This window comes from Myotis daubentonii, chromosome 2 (genome assembly GCF_963259705.1).
Source record: "Myotis daubentonii chromosome 2, mMyoDau2.1, whole genome shotgun sequence".
In the NCBI taxonomy this organism is placed as follows: domain Eukaryota; kingdom Metazoa; phylum Chordata; class Mammalia; order Chiroptera; family Vespertilionidae; genus Myotis; species Myotis daubentonii.
Genome location: NC_081841.1, coordinates 206,302,665 through 206,314,476, shown reverse-complemented (window position 1 = coordinate 206,314,476; position 11,812 = coordinate 206,302,665). Strand labels below are relative to the sequence as shown.

The window sequence follows — 11,812 nt, the reverse complement described above, 5'->3', positions numbered from 1 at the left end:
CATGCTTCTCGCCAGCACTTATTCTCGGGGCTATAATCAGCTGCTGGGACAGCTTACAAAGCGGTCCCCCACCCCTTCCTCGTGCCTTACATCCGCGCTGGCTCAGCCCCTGGTTGTGATCCATCCCTTTGCAAACCTGTGCTCTGTATGTGGAAACACATGGTTTGAAACTCTTTCTCCCCAGCCTGACTCCCAGAAGAGAGGCAGTTTGAAAACAGGACAGTTTCCGTTGTGTTTTTTTTCTACCTTTATTACGTTTTTGCATTTGATACAAACCACTCTCTTATACCACACAAAATACATCCATTCTTGTGATTTTAAAGTGCATTTCCCCTTGAACATTGTGTACAAAAATATTTATTTTTTTTAAAACGTGGAAATTTCTTGACAAGGCACTTTTCGGCACCCAATGAAGCTGAGTCACTTCAGCTGGACATTCACATTGACATCAAAGTGAAACGCCATCCTCACAGCTGCATTCTTGGAGTCCTCTTCCCCCTCCCGCCCCAGCAATCTCTAGGAACGGAGAACAAAACTGTAAAAACATTCACAGCTTTACAACCCGGGCTGCAATGCCTTCCAACCGCAGTGGGGAGAAGCCGCCCAGAACCACAGCTACCCTTCCCCGCCCAGATGGGTCCCACGTCAGGCAGTGAAGTAGCTGCCAAGCAGTCCTTTGGAGGGCCCTGTAAGATCCCACTGTCAGTTTCACTCTCTCTGATTCAGTGCTCCCATCTGAAGAGATAAGTAGATGGGGACCTCCCAGAGCAAAGGGCCACGAGGCCTGTTCTGGCAAACCACATCCAGTCGGGGAACTTTAAAAGAGGAAACAAATGAAAAAACAACCAAGGTTTCCATTCACTGTCCATTAAGAGCCAGAAACAGGCATTTCTAAAAAGTGAGCAAACAACCACTTTTTGGGTATATATACATACATATATATATATCCCAAGTGCCTACAAAGTGATGCTTGTTTTTATAAAGCAAATTATATGCAAAGATCAAAACCACAAATTCGTTTAGCAGTTCAAACTTTACATCTTTAAAAAACATTGAAAGAGTCATGTTTTGCCACCATTAAAATTACATCTTAGAGAAAAAAAATAAATTCTACCTTGATTCTGAAATTTAATTTCTACAGAACTACATAACTCTATTTCTCACCAGCTCCCATATAACAAGAATATTAAACAAGAGAGAAAGAAACCCACTCAAATGCTTCATCTCTTCCAAGAAACATGGAAAGCTTGTTTATTATATCTTTATATAGTCCAGCTTATTTATTGCACCTAGTTTGCAAGTGCTCCCCAGGGCACAGGGGGAATAAATATGAAACCAAAACGGAGCTGCTTGCCCATTCCTGGAGCACCACACCACCAGCAGGAGGCTGGGCTTGCTGGGGCGACTCGGGAAGCACCCTGGACTGGAGGCCATTTGTCATCACAGCCAAGAGCTGTCTGAGGGCCAAACCTACAGGTCAGGCTGCAGGGGAGTTTACAACTGAGAAACGGGCCCCTCTCTCAGGTGTGCAGACCTGTGGGCTGAGGGTGAGCCAAGGAGACGCTCCTCATATTCTGGGACAGAGCCGGACAGGAGGAGGACTGCTTGGTGAGGAGACAGTATTCTTCAGATCCTACAACCTCCCTGAATGGCAATGCTGACAGGGAAGTCGGGCAACCAGATTCCTTAGTGAGAGCAGGGTCTTTGCAAGCGGGTGAGGACTTGCCCCGTGGGGTGAGTGGCCCAGGTGCACTGGCTGGGGGCGTGCAGGCAGAGCCGCCAGCAAAAATATCTGGGGAGAACTGGGAGCAAAGCAGGGGAGGGGGAGGGTTTATGGCTGTTTTAGAAGAGATACTTATCACTGAATTACCCTATTTCAAATTCTGACACAGGAATGCCTTAGGATCACTATTATTGACAGCCATACACAAGTCACTTGAGGCGTTTTTCTCATGAACACAGAATGATCTCATCACCTGTAGTCGGGGAACACGTAAACGACAGTGCACCTTGTACCTTTCCTGAAATGGAGGAGGAGTAGGGGGGAGACTTCTTAAAACAAAATCAAAATGTTGCTTCTATTCAATTTAGATTTACACTCTTAAGAGCTCTGACCACCAGATTTGTAGCACAAAGTGCTCTCTGTGTGCTTGATGTAAGATATGCTTGGATAAAACACAGTTCTGCCCCATTTCAGCGTAAGTAAATGTGATTTTCCCAGATATTACATTATCATGGCATCCCTCAGTGCTGCCCACCTGGGAGAGGTATAAACAGTAAAGCACAAGGTTACAGACTAGTCACAGCCAGTTTTAGGAAGAAGGATTACATCAAACACAAAGAGCATTTGAAAAGTTAAAACATTTTAAAGTTCAAAGAAGAAAAAACAACCCACCAAACTCCAGGAGCCAAGACACTCCGTACCTGCCCGACACCCCGACGGGATCGACAAAGAAGCTGGGAGGTGTTTCCTGATTGATTTGGAAAATGCAAACGGACGGAGACTCTCTGCCTGCAGAGTCCAGTAGCTGTGCATCCCACTTCCTGCTTCCCTTAGGAAAACCTCACTTTAGTAAATCAGGCAAAAGGAAAACGAGACAGTCATTTAATCTCCCAAAACAAAAACAGAAAATCCCCAAACCTTCTACAAATACACATGTAAAAATATCTTAAACACCCCCAAGTACAAACCAGTCTTGCCCCCAAATAATCACAGGATCTGGGGATCCATCTGACAGTGAAAGTCCCAGGAGTCTCACAACCACATGACCCACCAGATTTGTAATTCTTTTGTCCAATATGGTGGAGAACAATTAATGTCCGCTATTTCAGAGCTGGCAAACATCGGAGAACTTAGTGAGGTTTTCCTCCTCTGCCCCTTTCACATACACAGCATAAATAAGGACACCCATATCAAAGTCCCTGGGTGCTTGTAGAATGTCCCGGGTCCTGTAAATCACAGTCAAAATAAAAGCAAACACTTTCGGAAGGCTTCCAGGATATATTGGATCGGCCAACCCAAATGTCCTGAACACAGTGTAAAAGATGAGTCTCCAGAAAGGGCGATCTACAATCCGCGTATAAAGAATAAGACGCCTGCCAACCAGCCGAGCAAGCTGAAACACCCCTTGTAAGTGAGCCTTCTGGTGACTTTGGGTAAGTCTGAGTGCTTAGAAAGCTCCCCCAAAAGCCAAGAGGAGAAGCGAAATGTGTTCCACTCGCGGCTGTCCTGCCTGTCCTGAGCCAGCAATCCGTAGGCTGCACGGAGGCCAGTTACTCTGGGTCACTGGCGAGCTGCTCTCCGCTGGAATACATACGGGGCACAGCAAGAGGAAACGCCTGCCTCCCAGGCCGATTTGCCTGTATTATCTTTTCCTGAACATCAGATGAACTGTCGCAGAAAAACACCAAAAAAACCATGGAGACAAAATGTGAAGAACGTGGAGATGTGAGACAGCAGCGAGAGGTAGGAGGGCCTGGCTGGGTGGAGAGAAGCCAGAGAACGGCAAGGGGCCAGAAGGTGGCTGGGGATGGAGTGACATCCGAGTGACTGACTTTCCTAAGCCGCTCCTCCACACAGCCCCGGCACCCTCCGAGTCGCATTGTTAGGAAGCCACCATCCTCTAGCCTCGCCAGCACTGCCTGCAGGCCTGGCTCCTGTTCAGACCCTCGCTGGCACCATCCTGCCGTACCCTGTGGCTGCCACGGGTGCCAAGCAGACCGGCCCACCACGGCCACTCTGAGCGTGAAACTGGTTCTGTGGTCTAAGCCGGGCTGGACTTGCTGGTTGAAGGAAAAAGTGAATAGGATCCTTTCTTTTCGGCAAGTGTGCCTGATGGCAGTTCAGCTATTCTCTTGGCTTTCCATCTCCGTCCCTCTGTGACTGCAGCTGGGCTCGTCTGCCCCCACTCAGCCGGGCTCCGTCACACATGGTCACTAATAGTAGGGCCCTAGCTTTTCGTACCCTAGATAACTAGGCCACTCCGGGAACAGACCGTAGGAGCACCGAGGGCTTCCAAACTGGTCAAAGGAGATTCCCAGATCGGGTCCACTTTGTGACTCGGCCGGGCCCTGGGTGGACTTTAATTCCGCCCGGGTGATGCGATAGTTTTTGCCTTTGTTGCTGTCCCAGTACGTCTGGCCGTTGCACTCAAAACACACAGCGAACTCCATTCTTTCATAAGACTGGATTTTCTCAGGTAAGCGGATGTCAAAGGAGAAGGTGTCCCTGTCTGAACTAGAGTAAGTGTCCTTCACATACCAACAGGGGAAGTCTGTGAAGCTTTTCCAGGTGTCGAAGGTCATCCTGATCGTCACCGTCTTCTCAAACGCCAGGTTCTGCACCTTCACGGTGCCTGCGACCGCTCTGTCCTTCAGCACGCAGTTCTCCAGGCAGACGTGGTCGGTCTGAAGCCGGTTTCTAAAGTCTAAGTAATCTGCCGAAGGCTGAGAAAAATCCAACACAAAGCTCTCGCTCTCTGCTGTCGTCAGACTCACGATGTTGTCTAGGAGCTCAGTGATGTTAAACGGAATATCTAACGGGTCATCAAATTCTGAGAACACTTTGACCATTGTCAGGGCCAGCCCCTGGTTGTCTGCGAAGGACACTCGCTTTTTCACCTTTTTCTCCTGGATGGTTGGGGCCACCACTCCACTGGCTTCATTCTTGCTGCTCAACTGAATACAAGGCCTCAGAGGTTTGCTTGGCTTTGGTGAGATCTTGAAGGTGAACCTCTCTCTGCGCAGGGAAGGGGCCATGCAGCTGTATCTGCACTCTATGTCCACAGCCATCATGGGGTTAGATGAGCAGGCTAGAACGCTGACAAAAGGGGAAAGAAAGGAACAGCAATGAGACCAGACTGACATTGCTTTTCTTCATCTCTGTCCACACACTTCGGTATTAACTCAAGTGTGGTCCAGATTAACCAAAGATAGTGACAGACAGTGAGAAAGCCAGAGACATAATGGGCTCGGTCCCACTTTCCAAAAGAATGACGGCACTTCCCTCGGATGCAGCAGGCACTTAGCGATGACCAACTGGAGAAACACACACGTTCAGAGAAAAATATTACAATAACTAATAGCCACAGTGTGTTATCTAAACATTTATTTTATTATTTTTAATCTTTATTATTGAAAGTATTACATATGTCCCCTTTTTCCCACCATTGACCCCTTCTAGCCCGCCCCTGCCCCCTACCCCAGGTCTTCCCCACCCTATTGTCTGTGTCCATGGGTTATGCATATATGCATATAAGTTCCTTGGTTGATCACCTCCCACCCACCCACTAAACATTCATTTTTAAAGGGTATTTGTCTTACTGTTTCCTCTCTAAGGAAGTCAAAGGAGTGAAGATTATAGGGGCCATTTGCTTTCTATTATCTGTTCTTATGGCCATGCAGTGGTTCTGGAAAGGAGAATTCTGACTTAATTGAGCAAGATAACTTTTAAGAGTGTTGAGCAATGGGTTCAATGAAAACAAACAAACAAACACCTAAACTTGCAAAGTACTTGCATTTTAGTTTTCCCCTGGTCCATTGCAAAACATTGCTGGAGTGTACTGGAATTACACCTTCAGCTTTAACTTCAACACAGGTAGTTGGTTTAAAAAAAAAAAAGACAATAAAAACCTGAACAGGGGCAAAGCCCCTCCTACTCTGTCCACCGTTGACAACCTGGGTATGAACGGGGGAGAGAGAGTTCCTCCTTGGCCACAGCCACTTCCTCCTCGCCTGAGTCAGCACAAGGTCAGCTGCAAGTTCTCTCTGCCCAGCCAACTAGCCTGCAAGCCGACCTCGTACGTGCTTTCCTGCACGACGTTAAAACAGTCAATCAGTTCATTAGAAAAAGGTGGGGAAACTCTCAAGATATTGTGTAAACTGAATTCTAAAATAAGGGGCACAGTTAGGGAATGAAGATTTGGTAAAGTTACACTGTTTGGACCCAGTCGTGTAAATTCAATCTGCCTGAGATCCCTTTTACCAGTAAGCTACAAGAACAAGTAGAGCTGGGGATCGGGAGGCGAGGTTCCAGCCAGAGCCAGAGCTCATTAAACAATTCCCCTGGCACCTTCTAGAGCCTAATCGGTTTTGCAACTTTTTTCCACGAAAAGCAAAAGTGAGGTAAACTACCTTTTGACCCAAGGGTTACTGCCCCAGAAGCATTGCACAAGCAACCCCTGACCAGAACCCCTTCAGTCTCTCAGTCTGACCGTAACTGGAGGTGAGGCCTCAATCTCAGATACGATGCGACTATCGGCCACTTCGCCTGTCCTCACACGTAGATTCCAATTTTTAGTAACTGGAACATTCTCCAAGAATCAATCACCCAAGTGCTGGTTTAGTGTAGGCCTTCCTGACCGTCTGCTCAGGAATTCTCCAATGGACTGTGACAGGAATGACCGTCACCCAGAAGTAGTTCTAGCAACAGAGACACATGCAAGGTAAGAGTTTCCTAAGCCCCTGAAAGGACGGCACCTGGACAGGCATTTTTATCTTCAAGTGGCATGAAAATGATCAGTTCCCACGCAGGGTGCACCGGGCTGTACCTCAGGCCCCTTCTCCTGACAGACTGTCCTGCTGCTCCAGCCCTTTCCCTCCCCCAGGCCGGGGAATAAGAGTGACCAAGGCTGGCCACGGGGAAAGCGGACCGAGAAGACACACATTTGACCCAGCAGGGCGCACAGGACCTGGAGACCCGTTCACTGCAGGACAGGCTCCCAAGAGCATCAGCAGCTGTTGCTCCGATCAGTACGGATGCTCAAAAATTCAGCTTCCAAAAGATGCCTGACTGGGCCATGCCCAAGGGTAGACTTCAGTGTTCCTGGTCAAAAGGGGGCAAGCCCTAAACCTCCACAATAACCAGAGAACATGCACAGTTTTGCATCAAGGCTTCCCCTGTTCCATGAGGGGGAAATTACACACCACCAGCCCAAGCTGGCTGGGGCTAGACGTCATGGCGATTCCTCTTGCGAAAACTATAGGCTCGTATAGGAAATAACCCCATGACCTTCATAGTTCCAGGCAGCTGACCTACTGACTTTCTGGCTATGCCTTTTATAGTAAGTAATTGAAAAAAAAATTTTTTTTTTGTATTGAGGCCAAGATATTTCCCCTTTCATTCTCTTGTAATTTTATAAATAAAGACAGAAAAACAAGATGCACCAATAATCCCCCCTTCCCTTCGCCCCAGGAACACCAAAACATTAGGTAAGCAGCTGCAACAGGTTATCATGTTTAAAAGACACAGTCATCGACCCCTTCAACATTCCTGGATCCCCTCCCCAAAGGTTCGGCTGACACAGTATGAATAAAGTTGACATCGCTCTCTCTGTACTCTGATCTTGGGGCCCTTATTCACAGCCATAAAAGCCACTTGTATTCTATCCTGTCACTATCGTCTAAAGCATCTTCGAGATGAGTATCTGTGGGTGAGGCAGCATATTACAGGAAGGAGATGAGTTAAAATGGCATAGTCCCTGCCATCTAAATGTCCAACGTGAAGCACAGAGCCCTGGCCTAGGCACGCGTCCACCTGGCTGTGCCACTTGCTGCAGGTCACTCCACCTCTCCCGGCTCCAGCTTTCTCCTCGGAGGTCCCTTCTGGCTCTGACATTCACGGTTACTAATAATGCCCCATGGTTCTTCTCTTCCCACTAACTTTCCCCAAATACCTCAACTTAAAGTTTGTGGTAAGGCCTCCGGCTGTCTTCCTTCACTCCTGGCTCCTGGGCAGCCCTGCCAAATGAGCCCTTTATTTCCTCTCCCCTCTGCGCCCCAGCTCCAAGCCCTCCCGCTCTCTTCTCCGCACCTTGGGTCTCCCAGGGACGCCTGGCCACACAAACCACAGGCAACTCCCCACGTTCCCAAGTCAAGTCTTTCCTCAATTGTCTCCTCTTCTTCAGGAAACAATGCCACGACGGGCCCCCAAATCTTCTAGTGTGTCCTTCTAGGCCCTCTAGCTGCTCTTCTTGCAGAATCCCGTCCACACCCCCTTTTTCTGTGTTCAAAAGAGTGGAGCGTCCAGGCTGGAGGATTCCACAGGTCACTCCGACCTGGAACCCTCTCGGACCCACCCCCTCTAAGATCTTCCTTTGCCTGTCGGGGGCACCTACCTTTGAGGCCGCGGGGCAGCCCCCTCCCCAGCTCGCTCGGAGATGCATCAGAGAGCCCTGTGGGAGGTGGCAGAGGCGGCCACCGGTCTACGCTCAGTTCCTGGAGAAGGAGGAGGAGCCCGAACTATTACTCCAGGGCGGGGAGGAGGGGTCACCGCGGCCCGAGCCGCGCCGCGCCGCGCCGCGCGAGCGCCCCCACGCGGCCGCCTGGCCCCGCCGGGTCAGGACAGCCCCAGTCTGGGGACCTGAGGCCAGGGGACAGGGTGGACGCGGCGCTCTATGCCTCCTCTCTCTCGGCGGCCAGTGAGACTACAAAGTGTGTTTCCTAGAGTTTTACGGGGAAGCGAGACCCTGGGAGAGAAGAATCGACTTTTCTTTGTGCTCCAGACCCCATCGGCCAACTCCGCAGACACTCTGCCGGGACAAGAGAGGGCGAGGGCACCCTAAGTGCCCGCCCCAGCCCCGCGGGACCGCACCTCGGGTTCCAGCCCACCTCTGGTCCCTGGATTGCCCGCTCCACGTGGAAGCAGCAGCGTCCTGGAGCCCGTCTAGAGTGTTCCACCCCGGAGTGGAACTGCAAGTTGGACGGAGAACGTGCAGATGGCAGGAACGACAGAGGGTCTCCACTGCGCGCCCCTCGCCGCCATCACCCCGCGCTCGGACGCCAGGACGTGGAAGGACGTACCTGGTGCAGCTCATAAGCCCCGAGGCGCAGAGGCTCCAGCCCGCGGCCGCATCGGTGCCAGGGTGGCTGGGGCAGCCGGAGCGGCAGCAGGAGCGCGGGCCGAGACTCACGTCCGTGCCCTCCACCGGCAGCCGCATCCGTCCGCGCGCGAGAAGCTCGCTCGCCCCCCTACGGTCCGCCACTGAGACTCCGGCTACCGGCCGCCGCGCCGCTCGCTTTAACTTTCGGGCCACCTCTCCCCTCTCAGGGTGCCATCCCAGACCCCCTTCCACGTGAACGCCCCCCGCAGCCAATGGGCGTGCCGGGACGCGAGCGGCGGCCAATGGCCGGGGAGAAGCGCGCCGGGAGAGCACCGCTGCGCCACGTGATCCCCTGCGCGCCGGGAGGGCTGGGGCGGCGGGGAAGGCGGTGGGTCGCTGTTTCATCAGAAGCCGGGGCCAGGCGCCAGGGGGCAGAGGCACTTTCCTGCAGATGAGCGCTCCGTTCCAGCAGGAGGCCTGGGCGTGAGAGGTTTACGGTTCCCCCTTCAGGCGCGTCCTAGCGGGGCAAAACCTTTCCATACGTTCCCGCGGGCCCCGCTTCCATCTGCACTTTAGCTGCGGGGTTCACCGATGACCGTGACTTCCGCTACCACCTGCGGAGACCGGGGGAGCCCTGAGAAAAGACTTGTGTTTCCCGGCTATTGAAGTGGCATTTCTTTGGGTTAGTCATTCCCAGATCCTGAGATAGGGTCTAAAGTTAAACAATTCTTGAGCCCAGCTGATGTTGTTCAGTGGTTGAGCTTCGACCTATGAACCAGGAGGTCATGGTTTGATTCCTGGTGGGGCACACGCCCTGGTTGTGGACTCGATCCCCAGTGTGGGGAGTGCAGGAGGTGGCAGATCCATGATTCTCTCTCATCATTGATGTTTCTCTCTCTCTCCCTCTCCCTTCTTCTCTGAAATCAATAAAAATATATTTTAAAAGCACACAAGAACCCCCACAAAACAAAAACACAATTCTTGGATGCTTGCTTTGTGCCTGTCATAGTCCAAGTATTACTGTGAAAGGAATACAGTACAATTCTTTTAATGTTATTGGGGCAAAGGACTAAACCAGGGGTGGGCAACCCCTGGCACGCGTGCCAAACATGGCACGCCAGTAACTTTTGCTGGCACGCGAAATCCTCTCTTATAATCTTCCATTTACAAGTTTTTTCTTAATATCGACTTTTTTATTTTTCAGATAAATTTAGTGTAGGTGCATCTTAGATAAATAAATAATTTTACATAACGTATACATTTAAAAATAAATGTATTTTTCATCATCATATACTGTGTTTTTGTCGCTCGAATGAATTTTATTATTTCTTCAAGGTTCTTCACATACGTACACCTTAAGAGATATCAAGTAGGCGTAACATGTTCTGAAAAAAATTAGGGTTGGCACGCAGAAGAATTTTGAGTCAGAGATTTTGCTGGTTTTGGCACACACTCAGAAAAAGTTTGCCCACCCCTGGACTAAACCCATCTCACAGAGTGTTGCATGTATATAGTTGAGGGTTTCTCAGGTAGGTATATTTTAGCGGAAATTACCTGACTTGAATCTGTTATAAAAATGACCTGGAGGAAGGAGGGGAGGGTAGATGGGAAAAGTTCAACCAAAGAACTTGTATGCCCATATGCATAACTCATGGACACAGACAATAGGGTGTGGAGGCCTGGGCAGGGGGCAAGGGGCAGGGGCAGGCTAGAAGAGGTCAATGGGGTGAAAAAGGGGACATATGTAATACTTTCAACAATAAAGATTTTCTTTTAGCCAAAACCGGTTTGGCTCAGTGGATAGAGCGTCGGTCTGCGGACTGAAAGGTCCCAGGTTCGATTCCGGTCAAGGGCATGTACCTTGGTTGCAGGCATATCCCCAGTGGGAGATGTCCAGGAGGCAGCTGATCGATGTTTCTCTCTCATCCATGTTTCTAACTCTCTATCTCTCTCCCTTCCTCTCTGTAAAAAATCAATAAAATATATTTTAAAAAAAAGATTTTCTTTTAAAAAATGACCTGGACCTACAGGGCTTCCATGATCTACCTCTATGATATAGAGAATGATGAGATTCTAAAAGAACAAAAGCCTCTCCTCTCCTATGAGAATAACAAGTTTACATTTATATAGTCATTTATATAATCTCCTTTATGATCGATCAGCTTTGAGCTGGTCACTTTAGGGCTGAGGATCCTAGTTTTGTTATGTTAATGACTTTTGGAAGCTGATAGAGGCGTGCCAGCTTTTTAAAGTGCCAAGTAAAGACATTGAATTTAAAAAAACAACAACACCAAAAACAACTTATCATCTTCTGTTACTATCCTTTTATTTATTTATTTTTAATAAAAGTTCTTTTTAACAGCAATAACAACAGAATGCAGGAAGGATGTAACCTCAGAGTAAAGTCCTTTACATTGGATATATTTAGCTTTATGAAAATTCATTATGTTGAACGTGGTATTTGGGAAATTCTGCTTTCAGGGATAGAAGAGCACATCCTAATGTTACTAGGGATCTAAGACTAAAACGCTGGTCGGTTACAGTAATCCAATACAGGCCTTCAGTTTACAGAGTTTCCTCAGACATAGTCTCCCTGTCTGAAGGGCGATCATCAGTCCTCTTCTCTTTCAATGGGCAAATCTGATAAAGGACCACCTGCGAAACCAGCTGTTGGTAGGCGGTTGGCAAGTTAAGTTTCTGTGCAATACCCCCTTTCCCAATTCTAAACCCCCTTTATTAGCTGGTGAGTGGGTTGAAGATTTATTAAGCCAAGGGTTGGCTGCGTTTCTCCAGCATGTTAACGGAGTGGGCAAAGAGAAAGAGCCAACAGGTATTGCAAAATACATGCAGGCAAAGGGTGATCTGCACCAAACTGGGAAGAAGTTGGAACAAGTAAATACAATTTTACAGCACTAGGGTTTGGAAGCATCTTCCTTACATAGATCTAGGAAACCATGGGTAATAATTTCCCCTGCGGTTTCGATGACTATTTC

General features: G+C 49.2%; 1 protein-coding gene across 2 annotated transcripts; it reads right to left on the bottom strand.

Annotated features, from left to right (window-relative positions):
- Positions 1 to 2,588: 2,588 nt before the first annotated feature.
- On the bottom strand, positions 2,589 to 9,116 carry PPP1R3B (protein phosphatase 1 regulatory subunit 3B). Of its 2 annotated transcripts, none has more exons than XM_059685513.1 (2): positions 8,800 to 9,116; positions 2,589 to 4,819 (listed from the first exon to the last, which is right to left on the bottom strand). In XM_059685513.1, exons 1-2 carry the CDS (start codon positions 8,934 to 8,936, stop codon positions 3,937 to 3,939), a joined length of 1,020 nt encoding a protein of 339 aa, XP_059541496.1. In that variant the 5' UTR covers positions 8,937 to 9,116; the 3' UTR covers positions 2,589 to 3,936. The 2 variants fall into 2 exon arrangements, with proteins under 2 accessions (XP_059541496.1, XP_059541497.1); XM_059685514.1 differs by lacking the exon at positions 8,800 to 9,116 and adding an exon at positions 8,115 to 8,250.
- Positions 9,117 to 11,812: the final 2,696 nt, after the last annotated feature.

Excerpts from the sequence above, each read along its gene's own strand:
- PPP1R3B (XM_059685513.1), bottom strand. The coding sequence starts at position 8,936 with ATGCGGCTGCCGGTGGAGGGCACGGACGTGAGTCTCGGCCCGCGCTCC. Across the intron at positions 4,820-8,799 it reads GGGCTTATGAGCTGCACCAG|CGTTCTAGCCTGCTCATCTA; the intron begins GTACGTCCTTCC and ends CCCTTTTGTCAG.